Source organism: Pagrus major, chromosome 20 (assembly GCF_040436345.1).
Source record: "Pagrus major chromosome 20, Pma_NU_1.0".
In the NCBI taxonomy this organism is placed as follows: Eukaryota; Metazoa; Chordata; class Actinopteri; order Spariformes; family Sparidae; genus Pagrus; species Pagrus major.
In genome coordinates this window covers 12,398,709-12,416,794 of record NC_133234.1, presented here as the reverse complement: position 1 = coordinate 12,416,794, position 18,086 = coordinate 12,398,709, and the positions used below count along the sequence as shown (strand labels likewise).

At 39.9% G+C, this 18,086-nt stretch overlaps 5 protein-coding genes across 5 annotated transcripts; 2 read left to right on the top strand and 3 right to left on the bottom strand.

Annotated features, from left to right (window-relative positions):
• Positions 1 to 263: 263 nt before the first annotated feature.
• chlsn (cholesin) lies at positions 264 to 10,314 on the top strand. Its single transcript, XM_073489711.1, has 6 exons — positions 264 to 355; positions 812 to 963; positions 1,068 to 1,169; positions 7,886 to 8,097; positions 9,316 to 9,397; positions 9,840 to 10,314. The coding sequence occupies exons 2-6, from the start codon at positions 826 to 828 to the stop codon at positions 10,017 to 10,019; spliced, it is 714 nt and encodes a 237-aa protein (XP_073345812.1). The 5' UTR covers positions 264 to 355; positions 812 to 825; the 3' UTR covers positions 10,020 to 10,314.
• LOC141015581 (G-protein coupled estrogen receptor 1-like) lies at positions 1,182 to 3,613 on the bottom strand. Its single transcript, XM_073489709.1, has 2 exons — positions 3,578 to 3,613; positions 1,182 to 2,527 (listed from the first exon to the last, which is right to left on the bottom strand). The coding sequence occupies exon 2, from the start codon at positions 2,372 to 2,374 to the stop codon at positions 1,337 to 1,339; it is 1,038 nt and encodes a 345-aa protein (XP_073345810.1). The 5' UTR covers positions 2,375 to 2,527; positions 3,578 to 3,613; the 3' UTR covers positions 1,182 to 1,336.
• Positions 5,053 to 7,013, bottom strand: LOC141015579 (uncharacterized). Its single transcript, XM_073489708.1, has 2 exons — positions 6,909 to 7,013; positions 5,053 to 6,383 (listed from the first exon to the last, which is right to left on the bottom strand). The coding sequence occupies exons 1-2, from the start codon at positions 6,909 to 6,911 to the stop codon at positions 5,322 to 5,324; spliced, it is 1,065 nt and encodes a 354-aa protein (XP_073345809.1). The 5' UTR covers positions 6,912 to 7,013; the 3' UTR covers positions 5,053 to 5,321.
• On the bottom strand, positions 10,305 to 14,129 carry gnptg (N-acetylglucosamine-1-phosphate transferase subunit gamma). Its single transcript, XM_073489710.1, has 11 exons — positions 14,001 to 14,129; positions 13,806 to 13,860; positions 13,650 to 13,717; positions 13,476 to 13,530; positions 13,270 to 13,353; positions 13,087 to 13,180; positions 12,750 to 12,864; positions 12,584 to 12,666; positions 11,843 to 11,974; positions 11,664 to 11,745; positions 10,305 to 11,559 (listed from the first exon to the last, which is right to left on the bottom strand). The coding sequence occupies exons 1-11, from the start codon at positions 14,065 to 14,067 to the stop codon at positions 11,480 to 11,482; spliced, it is 915 nt and encodes a 304-aa protein (XP_073345811.1). The 5' UTR covers positions 14,068 to 14,129; the 3' UTR covers positions 10,305 to 11,479.
• Positions 14,130 to 14,177: 48 nt separating this feature from the next.
• On the top strand, positions 14,178 to 17,778 carry tsr3 (TSR3 ribosome maturation factor). Its single transcript, XM_073489661.1, has 6 exons — positions 14,178 to 14,596; positions 15,273 to 15,483; positions 15,881 to 16,074; positions 16,178 to 16,345; positions 17,130 to 17,184; positions 17,430 to 17,778. The coding sequence occupies exons 1-6, from the start codon at positions 14,476 to 14,478 to the stop codon at positions 17,557 to 17,559; spliced, it is 879 nt and encodes a 292-aa protein (XP_073345762.1). The 5' UTR covers positions 14,178 to 14,475; the 3' UTR covers positions 17,560 to 17,778.
• The last annotated feature ends 308 nt before the right edge of the window (positions 17,779 to 18,086 follow it).

Below are 18,086 nucleotides of genomic sequence, written 5' to 3'. Positions count from 1 at the left end.
AGAGTTTGCCCAGTTGTTATGGACATGTAGTTGATAAAATTTCCATTTTTCCCAGCTACTAAATGGGCCTTGAGATTAAATTATTTTCTGTTACCAAGGTCAAACGATAACTTTTAACCTTAATTTCAGTATTTGGTGAAATTTCAGGCATTAGTAACAGCTGCTTTATATTTTTTACACTTCAACAGTGTCCTGTTTCGAGGGTCTTTGAAGCAGTCACGGCCGTCGACCAATCACAAAACAGAGAGAGATATCCGTCCAATCACGCTTCCCCTTGGCGTTATCACTTCCTGGTTGAGTTCCCATGCTCGTTGTGTGTGCTTTCCCAGAGTTTTGCACGTTTTTCTCAAATCAAGTAAGTGAATGTATACGTCAGAATAGTGTGATAGAAAAAATGTTTGGTCCAGAGTTTATTTTTATTGTTTATGGCATTTTTATTTGTCGGATGCTGAAATGAAATGTCAAGCGTAACATTTGTGTTTTGGGCTGTGAAAAACCGTTTTTCCAGTGAAATTGAGCATATTGCTTTATTGAATCATGTCCATGGAGACTATCAGCAATAGTAGGATAAATCTGGGAATAAAGAGATAGCCATGCAATTATACTTGTTGTGCAGTTTTTAGATTCAAAAGCACATGAAGCCAATTTGTTCTTCTGTTTCTCCTTGTCAGTGTCATGAGATGTTTAATACAACAAATTAGAAAGAAGCACTCATCCTCCTCAGTTTCTAAGGCTTGTTGTCTGTCTGTTTAATACAGCATACAGAATATCTGTGTATTGTTCTTTTAATAACATGAATGTGTCTTTGTAGGAGAAAATCAAGTCATGGCCAAAGACAAATCTTTGAAACTGGGCACAAATCCACCTAAAAGGAAGAAGCTGAGCTCAGTTGCCAAAGAAGAGCATGTGGAAGAGGTGATGGACACTAAAGTACAAAAGAAAAGGAAAAAGATGGAGGTGGAGGTGAGCAGCACAGTCCCTTGTACATGTGCATGTTTTTTTTGTGTTTTTTTTTAGAAGACACAGCCTGAAAATGTGTAAAAATAATGAATGTTTATTTCATTCAGGAGGCTCCAGTACAGATTCCTCATGAGATGATCACAGCTAATGATAAAAAACAGAAAAAGGAAAAGAAACGCAAAAAGAAACAAAAGACAGAGCAAACAGAGGTAAGACTTTTAAATAACTTATTCAACACACAAAAGCTGAACTCCTTGCTTTTACATAACCCATTGTCTTTACACACACACGTGATCTATTATCGGTGTGACCTTTTTATATGCATTTGCCATTTATTTGAGGGAAGTATAACAGTTTGTGGAACCATGTTAGTGGTTTAATGTGTGGACTGGCTAGTTGTGTCGCATGTTGCATGGATGCCTGCAGCTGGTTCATAGATGGATCTCCCTGAGGCTGACCTGTGCAGTTTGGCCCGCAGGCTCTTCTGCTGGATAAAATGCCTCAATTTGTCCTGAAAGGTCTCCCCGAGGAAGCTGTAGATGAGTGGGTTAAGGCAGCTGTTGGAAAAGGCCGCCAGCCTGACAACATGACCTGTCAGGGGGTAGTCCTGCCTCAGTGTGTGGCCTCCGTCTGTGTCACTTCGCAGAAGGTGAACACTTATAAACACGTTCTCCGGTAGCCAGCAGAGGAAGAAGATTAACACAGCAGCTGAGATCATCCGCAGGGCTTTCTGCCTACGAGGCTTCTGCTGTGAGTCCCTCTGGCTGCGTTGGAGTACCTGTGCTATTCTCCAGTAGCAGAGCCCCAATATGCAGAAAGGCAGCAAGAACCCCAGCATCACCTCCAGCCACTGGATCTGTGTCACGTTGGCAAAGCAGAAGTGGAGATCTCCAGCGTGCTGCCCTTGAGCTATGGCAAAAGGAAGCACGGTGAACAAAGAAGAAGCCACCCAGATGAGGCAGCAGCTGAGACGTGCCCGCGACATGCTGCGACCCATGAGGCCGGTCAGTGCGACAAACCGGTCAAAGCTCATCCAGGTTAAGAAGAACACGCTGCTGTACATGTTGACCTGCTGGAAAAGGTTCATGAATGTGCAGAGGGCGGCCATGTCGTAGTAGCCCTGCTTCAGGTTGAACACCTCAATCAGAGAGTCAGCCACCAGTGCGAGGTCGGCCACGGCCAGGTTCACAAAGTAGAGGTCCGGGGCTGACAGGCGGCCCCTGTTGTCCAAGTTGACCAATAAGATAAGGATGTTCCCAAAGAAGCCAACAGGGAACAGGAATATTATATAGAAGCCGGAGAGGAAGACACTGATAATATAATGCTGATGGTTCTCTGAAGCCATATGTGTCTTATTCCGCTGAACAGTCAAGTTATTTTCAGTGTCGACCCCGTAGTTCACATACATGGTCATGTCTGCATTCTACTGTTGTGTTGATCTTGTGTTAAGATGCCATAGTTTTACAAAGGGTTTTTAGCCTCTGTGGATTCTCTTGTGCCATGTGTTTCCTCTTTCTGCTCAGTGGTCTTCGTGGATATATAGAGGAGTTGATGGCCACTTTTTGTCCTAGACAGAGAGGAGAAGCCAGTAAGTCAAAGGTTGGATTTCAGCTTCTCAGTGAATGAATAGACTTTATTGAGCCATAATCTCCACACATTAGATTTAGGGATGTTTCTTGTTTATATGTTACATACCCAAGTGATTATACTGACCCTTAGAAAACGTCATATACCATGGCAGTCAAGATCATCACACTAGATCAATTACAAAAACAATGTTGTTAATCATTATCTTATTGCTCTGCTGTGGCTCTGGAAAGTATGTCAGATTTTCTGCAGTTTTTAAATGTATTTCAGACTGAATATGAAGAATGCTGCACAATTAAGATGCATCCTTCTTTTGGGTCTTCTAGCTCATTATGAGGATACGAATTTGTAATAGTGGGGTGCCTTGGTAGTCAATAATAATATTTACTTGAGTTGCACCTTTCTTAAAAAGGTTTCAGAAAAAACAGTAGGTAAAAACAAAAGCAACTATTCAAATAGAAGGATTGAACAACATGAAAATACAGTGCCCAAACCTTTTCTCTTGGAGGGCCACAACTAAAACTAAAAGGTGGGCATCAGGCCAAAAGCAAACCTCTGTTGTATTGTTGTTTAGTTGCAAAATGGTAAGAAGATCCCAAGTTCCCTAATTTGACTGCTCGAAAAAGTCACACTGCCTGGCCTGCAGTCCTCAAGTTATGGCAAATAATAATTAGGAATCTTACATATATAAAGAACATTTCTACGTCACAAAAAATAAAATGGCACATATGGAAAATTTATTTTATATTTAAAAAAAAACAAATTATTGATTTATTTTTCACTACAAACATCTGGCAGGCCAAATCGAACCTTGACCCACTTTGGGCAGCCCTGGTCTAGGGGTTTAACGTGTCAACCAGTTTTCTCATTCTCTCCACTTGTTCCCTTATGTCTCTCTACTGTCAACTATCAAAGGCATAAGAATCAAGGTAAAATCAAGGTACTTTAAAACACTGTTAGTCAGCTTGCATCGGAAGGAATTAATTTGTGATACATACTTTGACATTAATATTATAAAGCTTAAACTTACCTCAAAACTCAAACTTCCTTGCACTGCATCATGGTCTTTGTCATCCACCCTGTCCTTATGGTGGTGACTATGAAAGCAGGTGTCACAGTACATCTACAGATGGGTTACGGTGCCACCCACCATCACAGCAAGAAAAACAAACACACTATGCATGCATGCGCACACACAAAACTGTATCTCTTTAGCCAAACATGAACACTTATTTATTTTTAATCATAGCCACTATTGAGTTTATTAGCAACTCAATAAGTAGCCATATTGAACATCACCTATGTATTTTTCTATGGAATTATTTTATTGCATAAATAATTATGTCATGTTGGTACATGGAGCCAACTTGTCAACACGGGCACTGAAGTGTGGACACAAGTATTATTGTAGAATGTTAAAATATATAAATATGGGCGTCAGACTAACAGTATGTTTACACAAAACAAGATGAAGGACAGGCCGGGATAGTCTCACTCTTTTTGTTTCAGAGTCCTTAAGACATAAAAACACAGTTTATCTAGCTTTTGGTTTTGGTTCACAGGCACCTGTTTGAGACTGAAGTTGATGCTCTCATTTATTAAATCTTGCATTTAATGATTCTGTGACATATATTTAGATCTTAAGTATCGCCACCATGATTTTATACTGTGTGAATGTGGTCTGACATTTCACACGACGCCAACATCTTATGCAACCTGGCTCCTGTTTTAATTTTCCTACTGGTGCATGGGTTTTGTGCCACTCTGTGTTGGCACCGATGCAGTATGTGATCCATGCAGGTCAGTTATTCCAGGAACTGGTGCCCGTCAGTTTCTTGAAAGGAGCTGTAAAGTTCACAGAGTGTCACTTGTTTGTGGCTTTTGTTGTTTCTTTAACAGCTTTCGAAAATAATGACATTAAGAATATTGACTCTGTCGGACTAAACTTAGAACCTGACTGTTATTTTCTTTGACTAAATGTTTCCTATGTGGCATTCTGGGAATTACAGAGCTTTTTCCAGGCATTTTGTCTGAATGGGCCTTTGTGTAAATCATGTTAATGCAAACAGGGCCTGTTTTTTCAAGAAAAGAGGTGCGTTTCACTGACAGAAAAGTCCTTTTTTAACTGTCTTATTCATAGTAGTTTATTTATAACTATATAAACATATACTTATAGTAGTATCAGTAAGGAGTAGAGCTGCAATAATTACTGGATTAGTTGGCTATTATTAAATTAATTGCCAACTGTTTTGTTTATTGATTAATTGCTCTCTTTCCTCCTCTATGACAGTAAACTGAATATATTGAGGTTGTGGACAAAACAATTTTTGAGCTTTGGGAAACACTGATCAACATTTTTCACCATCTTCTTACATTTTATAGACCAAACAACTAACCGATTAATCAAGAAAATAATTGACAGATTAGTCAACAGAGAAAATAATCATATTATAAATATGAATAATAGTTGCAGCCATAATAAAGACTGAATCAAAAAGTCCACAATTCTGAAGATGTACAGCACAATATTTATTTTTTTGTGAAATAAGAATGTACAAAAAGAAATGATATTTGCAATCTTTTAGTCACTGGAAACAGTAAAAAAGAGAATGCCTGTATATAAAATATTTACATTGTTACTTTGGAGCAAAATAAACAACAGCATTTAAAAAAAAATTAGAGTAATATGGTTCATACATCAGATCTCCAAAGTCTTTAATTCAATGCATCAGAAGATTTTCTAATAGAGTTTTGTCTAAGAGAGTTTTCGTCCTCTACGACTCGATGTCCTGCAGTGTGTCTGTGATCTCGATGTGGGGAGCTATGATATTCCTGTTGGGCTGTGTGTGCCCCGGGCTTCGACAGCAGTCCCTCAGCTGCCGAAACACTCCGTGGAGACTCTCTCGACACGGCCTGTGCATGAGCAGCACGAGCAGCAGGCTGACGCTGCTCCCAGAGAAGAGCACAAACTCGGCCACGCTCAGAAACGCTCGATCACGGGGGACCAGCTCCTTCATCCCTGGTGAGAGGAGTTGTGCTCCTCTCACCAGCGCCACACTGTAGAAGAGCTGGCAGAAAAACACGACCACGGTGACCGTCAGGAACACAGGACCCTCCTCAGAGCCGGAGAGGAACCGTCCTTTAGACTTCCACTGCCGGACGCAGCCGCCTATCAGAAGTCCCAGCTGGAGGATGTAGGGAATCAAAAAAGCCAGGCAGAACCTTGCACCTGCATATGAAACACCGGCACTGACTAGATCCATAAAACAAACACCTTTCTCCTGAAGACTACTGTGGGGTCCACGAAGCCCTGCCAGCAGCAGAGAAATCAGAACAGAAGTCAGGATCACCAGAGCCATGCAGACCACAGGCTTCCTCAGTAGGGAGTGGGATGGTGGATCCAGAGTTAGGACGTAAGCCATCAGAACCAAGACCAAGAGGCCGCTCAGAGAGACCGTGTTGATGGTGAATGATAGCGCGGCACAGCCCAAACCTGTGGTATGCAGGTAGTCAGGTTTGTAGGCCACAGCGTGCAGAGAGAGGAGCAGCAGCAGCAGCTGGAAGCCACAAAAGGCCCAGAGCAGGGAGTCGAGCCAGGCCAGCCGTCTCTGGGCTCTGTAGGTCTGGATGAAGCTGTAGAGCAGGAAGCAGCCTGCAATGATGCCCAGCCCAGCCAATAAACTGTAGACATAGTTTGCTCTGGAAGTTATGTCATTGGCTGCGATTACATCTAACGGTGAGACTGTTTGAGTGGAGACGGCGTCCATGACGGTGGAACTGTCATTAAACGGAGGTGTGGTGCTCCACTCGGTGGGGAACAAGGTGCTCTGATTAGACTGGAAGTGAAAAGAGAAAACACCCACTGATGAGATCCTGTTCTCTAAGGCATCACCCACCACTGTTTGACAAACATTTCCTTGCATCAGAGGATGAACAGAAATCTACTGAACTAGCAACAAAGATCAGATAATGTGGGTAAAAGTTTGACTTGATGTCACTGAATCAGCTGCTTTTTGAGTGCACAGAAACAAGTGGAAGTGCATTGCGTAAAGCTGTTTTGTATGCATTTTAAACTGTTTACTATTGCTCAGCCTGTGAATCATTACATGGGAGTTCCACAGGAACACACTCTTACAAAATATAGTACATTTCCTTCCTAAATGAATTCAGCGTTTAGCAAAAATTTGAAGTCAACTGGGGGACATCATTTTATATCTCTTAAAATATCTATAGCACTGTTGAGATTTAATTAAATGTCTTTTGTTTCTAAAATCTCCACACCACACGTCCCTGCGGGCAAGTCTTTGTCTGTTCCTCTTTGAGGAACTGCCTGCTCAGTAAAAACACATGTTTCCACTTACCATTTTTTTTTTGCTTTCACCACCCGCTCGTCTTCTGTTTAGTTTCCACAAGCACGACGCTGCCGATCGGCTCAAAGCTCTGAAAATGATGCTCGACGCATGGACACGATCACTCACTGTGGAGGGCTTTTATATTTCTGTGGGCAAATACACCGCCAGCATACTTTCAGGATGACTTCGTGGCCATGTGATCAAAATCTTTTTCCTCCCCTCCCTCTTTTTTTTTTTTTTTCATCACCATGCAGACTGAGGTCCGTTAAATCAGAGGGCACACTGAGACCCTTGTTTAACTTCCCTGAGAGTTAAATGCACTCTTTAAGTTGTGCTGTGGTGACTACAGGCTGATCATAAAAAGTTAAAATGTTTTTCTTCTTTATCTCTGTGGTGATGTTGTCTTCCAACATGAAACTGAAATCCAGGTTTGTTTTGGTTCAAAATTTCATCAAAACACACCTGGATGTGTGGCAAAACAAGTGGTTGTTATAAAAAAAAAATGAAAAGGTGTGTCGTGACTAGCGTGAGTGCTTCAAATGCAACGCTGAGGGGATGTTGCAGCACCACAATGAACTTCACCACACAGAATCAATGTGTGTGATGCTGACCTCATAAACTGTAGATACAGGAAACGTCCCTCTGAGCCACAGCGCAACAGGAAGTGATCAAAATTCAACAAGTGCTTTCAGAACAACAAAATGTCACATTTGTTTTTTAGTCAGCAGAAATCATACTTTCATTTAACACACAATGAACTGACCCAGAACACTGCAATATAATTGAAATTGTCAGGAAATAGTCCAAACAAAAGTGTAAAGATTGTTGCAATATTTTTCTTATCATCCAATCACAGTCCGTGTGAGTTATTTAATGATGCTTGATAACAGTTTCACACGAACAGACAAAATGATAAGGGTCTACGAAGGAAGGTCTGTTTGCGTAGATAATTCCCATGAGCCTTTGTTTTGCTTTGCCCGTGACAGACTTCTGATCCACCCCGTCGCCCAGAGGAGGCACACGTACTGGAGGGAGAGGAGGACTTGACCCCCGATGAGAGACGGGTCCTGGAGAGGAAGATGAAGAAGATCCTGAAAAAGGAAGAGAAGAACAGGCTTAAAGCAGAGGGAGAGACCCAAAAGAAGATGGAAGCATCTGGACCCATCGCACCTCAGCAGGCTTTAGATTACCTCACCTGGTAAGATCTGCTCTTCTTATTTAGCACAGGACATCCTGCTAATGATGTCATCATGTTTTTTTTGTGAGAAGCCATAGGTGCAAAGTAACCATATGCCTGTATGTATCCATTTCAAGGTGAAATACACAGCATTCACTGCAACTAGATGTTGGATTAGAACATGGAAGCCATGTTGATGCATGGACATGCGACCAGACCAGCTACAAAACCAAAGAACAGAAATGCTTAGAGATTATTTTTTCACATAGCAAATAGTTGTTTGCCGCTATATTGATGTGTAAAATCGTATATATTTAACCTTTAACCAGGATGCAAGGAGTAGATGACACAAAAACACTGCACATACAGTATGCGATGTTTATCTCTCATATTTAAGCCATGATATGGATACAGAAGAACAAAAATGGTCACAGGCTGGCTATCTTGAAGCCTTTTGTTTACTGCCTTTGTAACATTTCACAACAGAAACGAGAGCAAATGCGATGTTTTTGAGATGTGTTTGTTATGGTTGAGATTGTTATATAAAGGTCAGTTTACAAGTCATTAAGAGTTCTACCCAGCCTGTGAAACCAATATCCTCTGTAGCTGTGAGGTGCTTCTGAGAAAATAACCCTGATCGTCATTTCGGCCTGTATAAGCGAAACTGAAAGTTTTGTTACAGACTTGGGGGAGTTTGAAAGATGTTTGTGTTCATCAGGCAGAGTCTAAGGAAAGATGCTATCATGTTGCATTGTGGGAATGTATGATACAGTGTTTTTGAGATTGTCATAGTTTCAGGGAACAAAATACATGGAGCACTAGCTAACACTTTATAATAAGCATATCAATAAATAGTTTAATTACAGTTAAATAAACATTACTTAGTAGTTCACTGTTTTGCCATTTATCAAGCAATTGTCAAGGTTTATAATCATCAGTTACAACTCTAATGGCCAGCCAAATAATGTTTGTAAATGAACTACACAGTATTTATAAACCAATTACAAAGTATTATAAAAATCAGTTGCAACTTCACAATAAACAATTGCTTAATAAACGGTTTATAAAGCATTTCATTGCTAACAGTGAAATAATTAAAGTTAATTAACAGTACATTTACCAGCTATTAATGATGGTTATTATAACGTCTTAGCGAGCCAAAAAAAAAGCCAGCTAATAATAACTCAGATGTAATGCTGCAGCCAACACCTACAACTCACTCTGGCCTTGACTTTGCAGCTGGGCTGAAAACCGCACGGAGTGGAAGTTTCAGAAGACCAGGCAGACGTGGTTACTGCAGCACATGTTCGACTCCGAAAAGGTAAAATTAGCATGCGTGAGCGCTTGACGACTGGGGTTTTTTTCTTTTGTCACAGCTGAGTTTTAGAGTGAGAGGTGCTGACCTCAGAGCCACTTCATGGCTTTCTATTTGATCACCATTCAGAAAGAATAACACGTCTTTAAGGCTGATGTTTAGAGCATGGTTGAGCTGTTACTAACACTTCTGTAGAATAAAAAGGTGAATCTACGAAAACTTAATTAGAAAGCTCATAATCTGTGTAGTTTTCGCAGTGTCAATATTTATGAACTGCCCTGAAAGATGCTCTCTTGAGCTGCTGTTCAATAACAGTGTACATTTACTACAAAGACTTATTAATTATTTACTTACTTGCACATTTATTAGACAAAAACAATTGTAATATGTAATTAATGAACAGACAACAGGATTTGTGCAATGTGATAAATTAAATACTCGTTGTCAGATTCCAGATGACAAGTTCTCCGTGCTGCTGCAGTACCTGGAGGGGCTGCGTGGAGGAGCCAGAGACACCACAGTGCAGAAGGCCATGGCCCTTGTTGAAGAGTCAGGACAAGCACCAGAGGACAGAGCTGTCCAGCAGAGGGCGCACAGAGCCAGAGAAGTTATCCAGCTGCTCTCCTGAACCCACCGCCATCAAAGACGGACACCAGAAAAAGACTGAAACATGTTTGTTGATCAGTGGACTGGATTATTGCCCTGGTCTCAAGTGAGGACTGAAGCTTGTTTTATAAGTCGTTTTTTTTTTTGGAGAGGTCCTTTGGGGAAAGGATGACTTTTGATTAAATTAGCAGTATTACTCACATATCTTTCATTTTAAAGTGTCTACATTACTTTTTCTTCTCTATTTCTTGACGTTATTATATTGTTGCCATGTAGGAATCAATGACCAAAATCATTTTATAAAAACTGAAATCTTACATGTGATTTATTCATTGCTAGTTATACACTCAGTGTACATACAATAGTACCCTGTGGGACAGTGGATCATTTTCACAACTTCTTCCAATTTCAAACATGAAGAATTCAGTCCAGTTTTACCAGTAAGGACAGATGAGTTGTGAATCCCTAAAGATGATACTAAAAGCTTGAGAGACTGCTGGAGTTAAAAGTCTCAGGAATGTTTGTAGTCTAGACATGTTTGTACCTGTCAAAGCCCATAATCTGTGAAGTCACTGATGAGAATAACTTTTCTCATCAACACAGGGTATAAGCATGATAAACATGTTTTGGTTTCATAACTAACTATGTTGCAATAACTCCTTCCAGCCCAGGATTTCATGTTCCAAACACGTGCATTTGAGGTTTGCGTTTATCCGCTAATTCATATCTCCTCTGTACTCAAAGCAGATATACATTCAGTACAGGAATAGCTGCCAGTACTGGCTGCAGGATCAGGGAGATTGTAGGCCTCCTGCACTACAAAGGCACATGTTTGACTTCTAATTCAGGTTACAGACTTTTCAGGAAGGAAACTGAGTCTCTGTATGTGGTTGAATGCTGGTGACATCACGTCCTGGATTTATAAAAATACACCCAAATACAATACATGTTATATTCCAAGTACATTTTAAAAAGTTATTCTCAGTGTATCAAGCTACATGATATCACTTTTTAGCCATTTAATACAATTCTTTATGTCCTGTCCATTTGTAAAAGTCCAGTTATACTTTTGTAGATGTTGTACTCTTTGTTGATATTTTCTTTTAGTGCCTCCAACCTGGCACAAGTCATCCACAGTTTGTCAACCTGCTGAAGACTCAAATGTTGGGACATGAATACATTAAACGTTTGTCCCCTCTCAAAACTTTCCATCTTCTCTTCAAACCATGTTTTTCACAATATGTTGCATGTTTACAGAACTTGATAGGAGAGAGCAGCTGAGTGCCGTAACTCTTCTAAAAACGAAAGGTCTGATGAACTCCAACAAGATTGAAATCCAATAATTAGTTCACAATTAACTTTTGGTGTTGTTACAAGCAATGGCAATACTGTCCAGCAAGTGTCTTTGTCGCTCACGTTGACCATCAAAATCTTCAGATGCAGTCAATCCACAGAAATGGAGAAGGTGACTGAAGGAGATTTTCACTGTGGGTCAAAAAGGCCGATGTCTCCTCTTAGGTGTTGGTCCTTAGCTGTTGCACTCACTGTGCTTTTTGCTTCATCTACAAAATATAGCAAAGATATTGCACATAAAAATGATTTCAAAGTTTTGACAGACACTGTATATAACCTAATGAGTTACGGCAGCATAGTTGTGTTCACTTACTTGGCTTTGAATCAAAAGGAATGTTGTGTTGAGTGAGGAGAGCACGCAGTCTCTCAACCTCATCTCTCTGTTTTTGGAAATCCTGTACCAAAAAATATATGAAGAGAATATAACATTTCTGTCACACATCTTAAGCTATTTCATGGATATTATTTGGAAGAGTACATAAATATGCACACCTCTGTACATTTCTGTAAAGAGTTGTGTGTATCTGTTGAAGCTGCTGCAACTTCTGGCAGCTTTATCTTCACTTTTTGGCTCTTCAGAAGACCGGCATCCTCAAAAATATCCCTTAAAAGATTGTTGTATCCCTGCAGACAAAAAAATACATTGTGTTTTAGTGGACACAACCATCACATACATTTCTTAAAGGTGCAATATATAAGAATTGCCAATCTGTCCAATTCATTTTCAAAACAAAGAGGGGGCAGCATATTGCCAAGGTAACCGCTAACTACTGCTAACTGTAGCTGCTGTAAGCTAGTAAGCTCAATTAAACATGCAGCTAGCGGGCATATTAGTTGACTATGCCTGGTCTGGGAGCTTGGTGCGCCGGGGCAGTGATGGTGTTGTTTACTATCGGACTATCACCTCGAGGTACAAACTGGCTAGGGGCTAACTAGGTAGCATGCTAATTTCAACAGATATCTCTGCAACACAATACAAAGATATCCTCAACGTAATGTCAAAACTGTCATTACTTCACATTCTGTTGATCATTTTAGTTACTTTTTTAATGGTTTAAACTAGAATTCTACATACTGCACTTTTAACTTTAAAGGGCTGCGCTTTGACATGTAAATTACAATAGAGTTTTCAAGGTAAAGTATCAAAGGACTATATATATCTGAATTTGGATGACTGTGGAAAGTATGTCTGGACATTTCATCAGCTTGCAAGTGATCATTTTATTTCTTTACCTGTTCAGTAATATAACCGTCATACCGAGCCTGCTCAGCTTCATCCCATTCCCTCTGCAGCTTCTCACTCAGTGTAGGGTACACTTTAAAAGAGCATACAACTGATGAGATATCAATATTAACACTGACTTACACTAGTGTTTTGCTCTGTAAGATTGTACCTTACCCAAAAGAGAATGTGGATGGCAAACGAGTGGAGTCTCAAAGGTTAGCGAGTAAATACAAGTACTGGGCTCTGAGACTTGAGCAAGCTTGCTGCTTGCACTGCAAACAAAGATCACCTACAGAAACATGACAAGAAACAAGTTACACAACAAATTGTTAATTGTGTATAATGATGTTGAGATGATGTGTTGGTTAGAGAGTTTTGTTTGAAATGGCTCGGGGGTGACTCTTTGTGTTTAATTAAATGTTGAGGCTAGTCTAGACCTGTAGTTGCTGCTTAGGGTTTCATTCATTATGCTGTTAAATGACAACCAGAATATGTTAAAAACCACACTGACCTTTGTTTCCCTGCTTTTGGTTCCACAGGCGTCCCCGTCTCTCATCCACATGCCTGTGAAAGTGTTGTTTACTATTTCCCACTCCTGCCAGATCCTGTTAGGAACAAACAAAAGGCTGCTCTTAAAACAAACCCACAGCTTATTCTCATACTGATCTGTACAATTAAGGTAACTGAATCTTACCCCAGTATCCCACTGTATGCATTCCATCTAAATGACTGCTCGTGTTGGGTGACGTTGTGAAATGGACAGAATTCATATTTATACCTGCAAAAGGACCAGGCACATAAATACCATGTAATGATTTTTTTCCCAGACACTCATGATGTACATGAATCCAACAATCATAAGGTATCATGTGAGCTTGATATGTGACGTAAAATACTTACGTTGACTCTGTCAAACTGAAGCACTTTCCAGCAAGCCGATGAAGATGTGCAGGGCCTGGAGGAATGAATATGAGAAGTGAACTCAGTGATTAATCGATTAACATAAAGTCCCTTGATGACTTTTAGTCAATATGATCAACATACATTAAATGTAGGATGGAAGTGACTATTTACCAGACACTGGATATGGGGTCACTCTAGGTTGCAGTCTGCTTCCCTGAGCCAGAAAGGGATTGTTCAACCTAAAGACAGAAGCACAGGACGTCAGTCAGAGAGGAGCTAATGTCAACACGCTGCACACGGTGACAGAAATGTTTCAGCTAAACGTACCCAAATGTGTTTGGCTCCTCGACTATCTTCATTTTTCCGGCAAATCCATGGTTTACTGTGTCAAAAAACAAAAACAAGTCGAAATCAGACTCAACTTATTAGATATTTACATACCACTACGAAATGATGTGCCATCTGGTTTGGTATTAATGAATTAAAACAAACTGCGCACAGAGCGGAAATAGAGGCACTTACTGAAAATAGACACGCAGACCATCCACAGCCTTAATAGATGATGTATTCCCTTACAGAAACAGTGCATGGTTGATGTTTCAGTGTTTAAAATGTGTATTTCGGTGGCTTTCTAGCTACATTTCCTGGTTTGGTGCTCGTTGTCAGGTGACATGCCACGTGATCAAAATAAGAACAGCGCATGCGCATTCACATCGGGCTACGACGTGCTTTCCACGATATAAAGTAGCCAAAACCGAGTAAACTGTATCTAAAAAGACATGTACAGCAGTGCAGGTTAAACGGAGGCTAACACGTGTTGTATTGTAATAACATATTTAAACTTGTAAATTGTGTACGCGTATATAACCACGAAACGTTGCCTTTCAGCTGGTGTCAGTGGGATAGCTAGCTAGCTCATGTCAGAGCAGAGCTAATAAACAGATGCTGGTTAGTTTGAATGCAGACAGAAGCTAACTAGCTTTCCACTGGTTGCAACATGGGACGAAAGAAACAGGGCAAGTTTGTGCGTCCTGACACCAAGGGCAAAGACAGAAGGCACAAAATGAAGGGGAAATCCGTAGAGGCTTTTACAGAAGAAATGCACACTGCTTTTGAAGGTAATGTATTACACTATCTGTAATCCAAACATATATTGTAACTGCTTTATATTCTTCATTTGGCTCGAAGACCGAGATTTAAAATAGTTCAAAAGTTTTCTTGCCTAAAATGCTAAATGATATACTTTACAAGGGATATATAGGATTTACATGACATTTCTGTTAGGGGCAATAAGGCCTTTAAGTATTAACCTCTTAATGTTATAATAATGTTGGCTGTTCTCATTCTTTCAAATAAGCTGGTTTGAAACATGAACCCCCACCACCTCTGTATAATAGCACCTCTGTATTGTACCTCTATATAGTAGAGCCCGACTGATACTGTATTTCTGGGGACATTACAGATAATAGAGAGCAAAAAAAGTATCGATATCGATACATCAGCCGATATTTATCACTGCACTGAAAGAGTAAACTTTACTGGGAATTTCATAATTATAAATTACCCTAGGCATGTTTTCTTTATGTTCTGTGAAAAAAGATTTAATCTAGACTCATATGGGACGATTTATACGCCAATACTGATTTATTTGTGATGGGCCAATAATGTCAGCTTTAGTATATAGTAAGTAAACAATAAATGAAAACCCTGCAAGTATAAGCACCTCCTATTTGTGTAAAATTGTTGACACCCACATTGTTATTACACTTTATCCTCTGTCACTGTCTTTTTCAGCAAGTCTTCACGTAGAGGAGGGAGCAGAGGCTCCTCAGGTGAAACTGCCTTGTCCACTCGCCATGTGGGAGTTGGGTCACTGTGATCCCAAACGCTGCACTGGCAGAAAGCTGGTACGCAAGGGCTTCGTACGCAATCTGCGCCTCAGTCAGAGATTTAATGGACTCATACTTAGTCCGATGGGCACTAAGTATGTAACGCCAGCAGACAGGTGTGTAGAGTCGGGTGTGTAGACTGTGTAAAATCTTCAGCCTTCAGAGAATCTGAACATTTTTATATTATTATAACACATTCATAAGACAAACCATCAGCTGCCACATATAACAGTTCACCCAGTTGTTATTTTTTAGATTGATCAGTTATTATTTTAACCTATAATGTTGATAGATTCGTTTTAGTCTGATCAACAGTCAAAGAAGCATGTTTCGTAATGAAATGAAACAATACCAAGCTAATTTAGCATTTTTTTTAATCTGTAGGCCCAAACACCAATTATTAACCTTTTTTTATTGTATAGCAAATTAAAATGATTAATGTTCTATCAAAATTATATCACCATTAAACCATGACTATTTGTTTTGTTATAATTTTCTTTACTAAATGCACAGAGAGATTGTAGCTCAAAGTGGGGTTGCAGTGATCGATTGTTCCTGGGCCAAACTGGAGGAGACTCCCTTCAATAAGATGGTCGGGACTCATCCCAGGTTACTGCCATACCTCGTAGCCGCGAACCCCGTCAACTACGGCAAACCTTGCAAATTGTCTTGTGTGGAGGCTTTTGCAGCCACATTCTGCATTGTGGGTAAGGCTTCAGCTTCTGTCACAGTGTTGCCTTCCAGGCTTCTTTTGTATTCTGTTCCAAGTTACAGCAATGGTGTTCGAGCATATTGTATCTGATTCTGCAGGTTTTGAAGAACTAGCACTGCTCTTGTTGAAGAAATTCAAGTGGGGAGAAGTGTTCCTGGATCTCAATAAGGTTCTGCTGGAACGCTACGCTGCTTGCAAGTCAGAGGAGGAGCTGCTCTCTGTTGAAAAGGATTTTCTCACATCTAAACCAGAGGAGGAGGAGTTTGGTAAAAATGGGGCAGAAAGTAACTGGGGTCCTATCCAATGTTTTCCCCACATATTTGTGTAGCAGAGGTGGTTGGGGTCATTGGGGTTTTAGTCCCACATCTGTCCTTATTTTAGTCTTGGTTTGGCTTTATGTGCAACTTGTAGCCCTCAAATAGCTCATATTTATTAAACTTTATTATGGTGAAAGCTCTTCTCAAAAATGGCTGAATCATGAGTAACATTTTAGGGAAATTGGAGTAAAATGTAATAATTTTTATTGTATTTCATTGTAGCTCCAACACTCTTTTGGGTTTTTTTTCTATGGTGACTCACCACTGGCAAATTGTTATGTGGAAACTCTGCTCTCATGCAGGATGTGAAAATCGTTAAACAGTTCTTAAGGCTTTTAAGTTTTAATAATTAATTACGAGTAACATGATTCATTAAAAAATAAAGCTCACTGTAGATTGTGTTTTCATAATTCTAGCTTTCTCCAAAACTTTAAACACTGATGTGAACATTCCTTGCATTGTTTCCTAGACTCGATAGTCTACTATCAGATGGAATTGCCATTTTTCATTACTTTGTACATTTGATTTTGATTAATTTGATTTCATTTGAAAGGCTGAACAAATCAGAGATGTGGGCAGTGATTCAGAAGTCTGGACCTGGCTAATTGTTTCCAGCATCTCTGTACATTTTCCCTGTACACAGAGAAGGGTGCATTTTGTTTGCTGAGTTATGACCTCTATTGCTGAAGCAATTTTCATCTTAATTAAAGGTAATCATCCATTTCATTCGCAGATCCATTTGATGTTAACTCGGGAGTAGAATGTAGAAACCTCAACAGACCACTGTGGTAAGCAATTTATAACTTCGGTCAGAGAGAGATAATCTCTCAGATGAGCAGTTTGCAAATCTTGTAGTAATGCATATATTGATAAATTAATTATCAGTTTGTTTTTGAAGTAGTATGTCACTTTATACAACTTTAAATTTGATACAGTGACCCATCATCAGCTAATATAAAAAAAAGCCCTTATTGCGGGGAAAATGCCAAGTGAGTGTAGCTACTAAGTTGATCAAACTCATTTCTTTGTTTAGTGCCCCTGAAGATGATGAATCCAGTGAGGACACGGACACCTCAGAGGATGACGAAGAAGAAGAAGATGAAAAAACAGAGAGTCACACTGAGTCAGGAACATTGCGCGATGAAGAGGAAGAGACTGTATGAAAGTCATCACAATAAAGTCCTGTTTCATCTATGGAGTCTTTTACTACGAGGACTGGAAAACCTTTTCAACACTTCTGTCTCCTACATAAACTGAGGGATATTTTGGGGCTATCACATTTTGTACAAGTGAACAAAAGAATGAGAAAAAAAAATCTCATTAATTGTATGTTTTTTGATGTAAACAGACTTAATAAATGAATATTTGTGACTTTCATTTAATTTAAGGTGTACATTGTGATCAGTTTCAGTGGGTTTGATGGATAAAGAAACGGTCGGTAAACGCAGACTCGTGGGCTGAGTGAGGTCGAGCTGCCTTCACAGAAAAGTTTGGTTAAACGGTGTTAAAGACCTGTAGATGAACCTCTCCATGCAGCTGTATTACTCTAAAACACACCGGCGCTAACATAAGTTTTGTATGCCACGTTTACTGTTGTATTTGAATATCCAAAAAAAAAACAGTGCTGCCGCCTGACTCAGTCCCTATCAGCAAGATGAAGTTCAGTAGGTTGTAAATGTGGCGAGGGGGG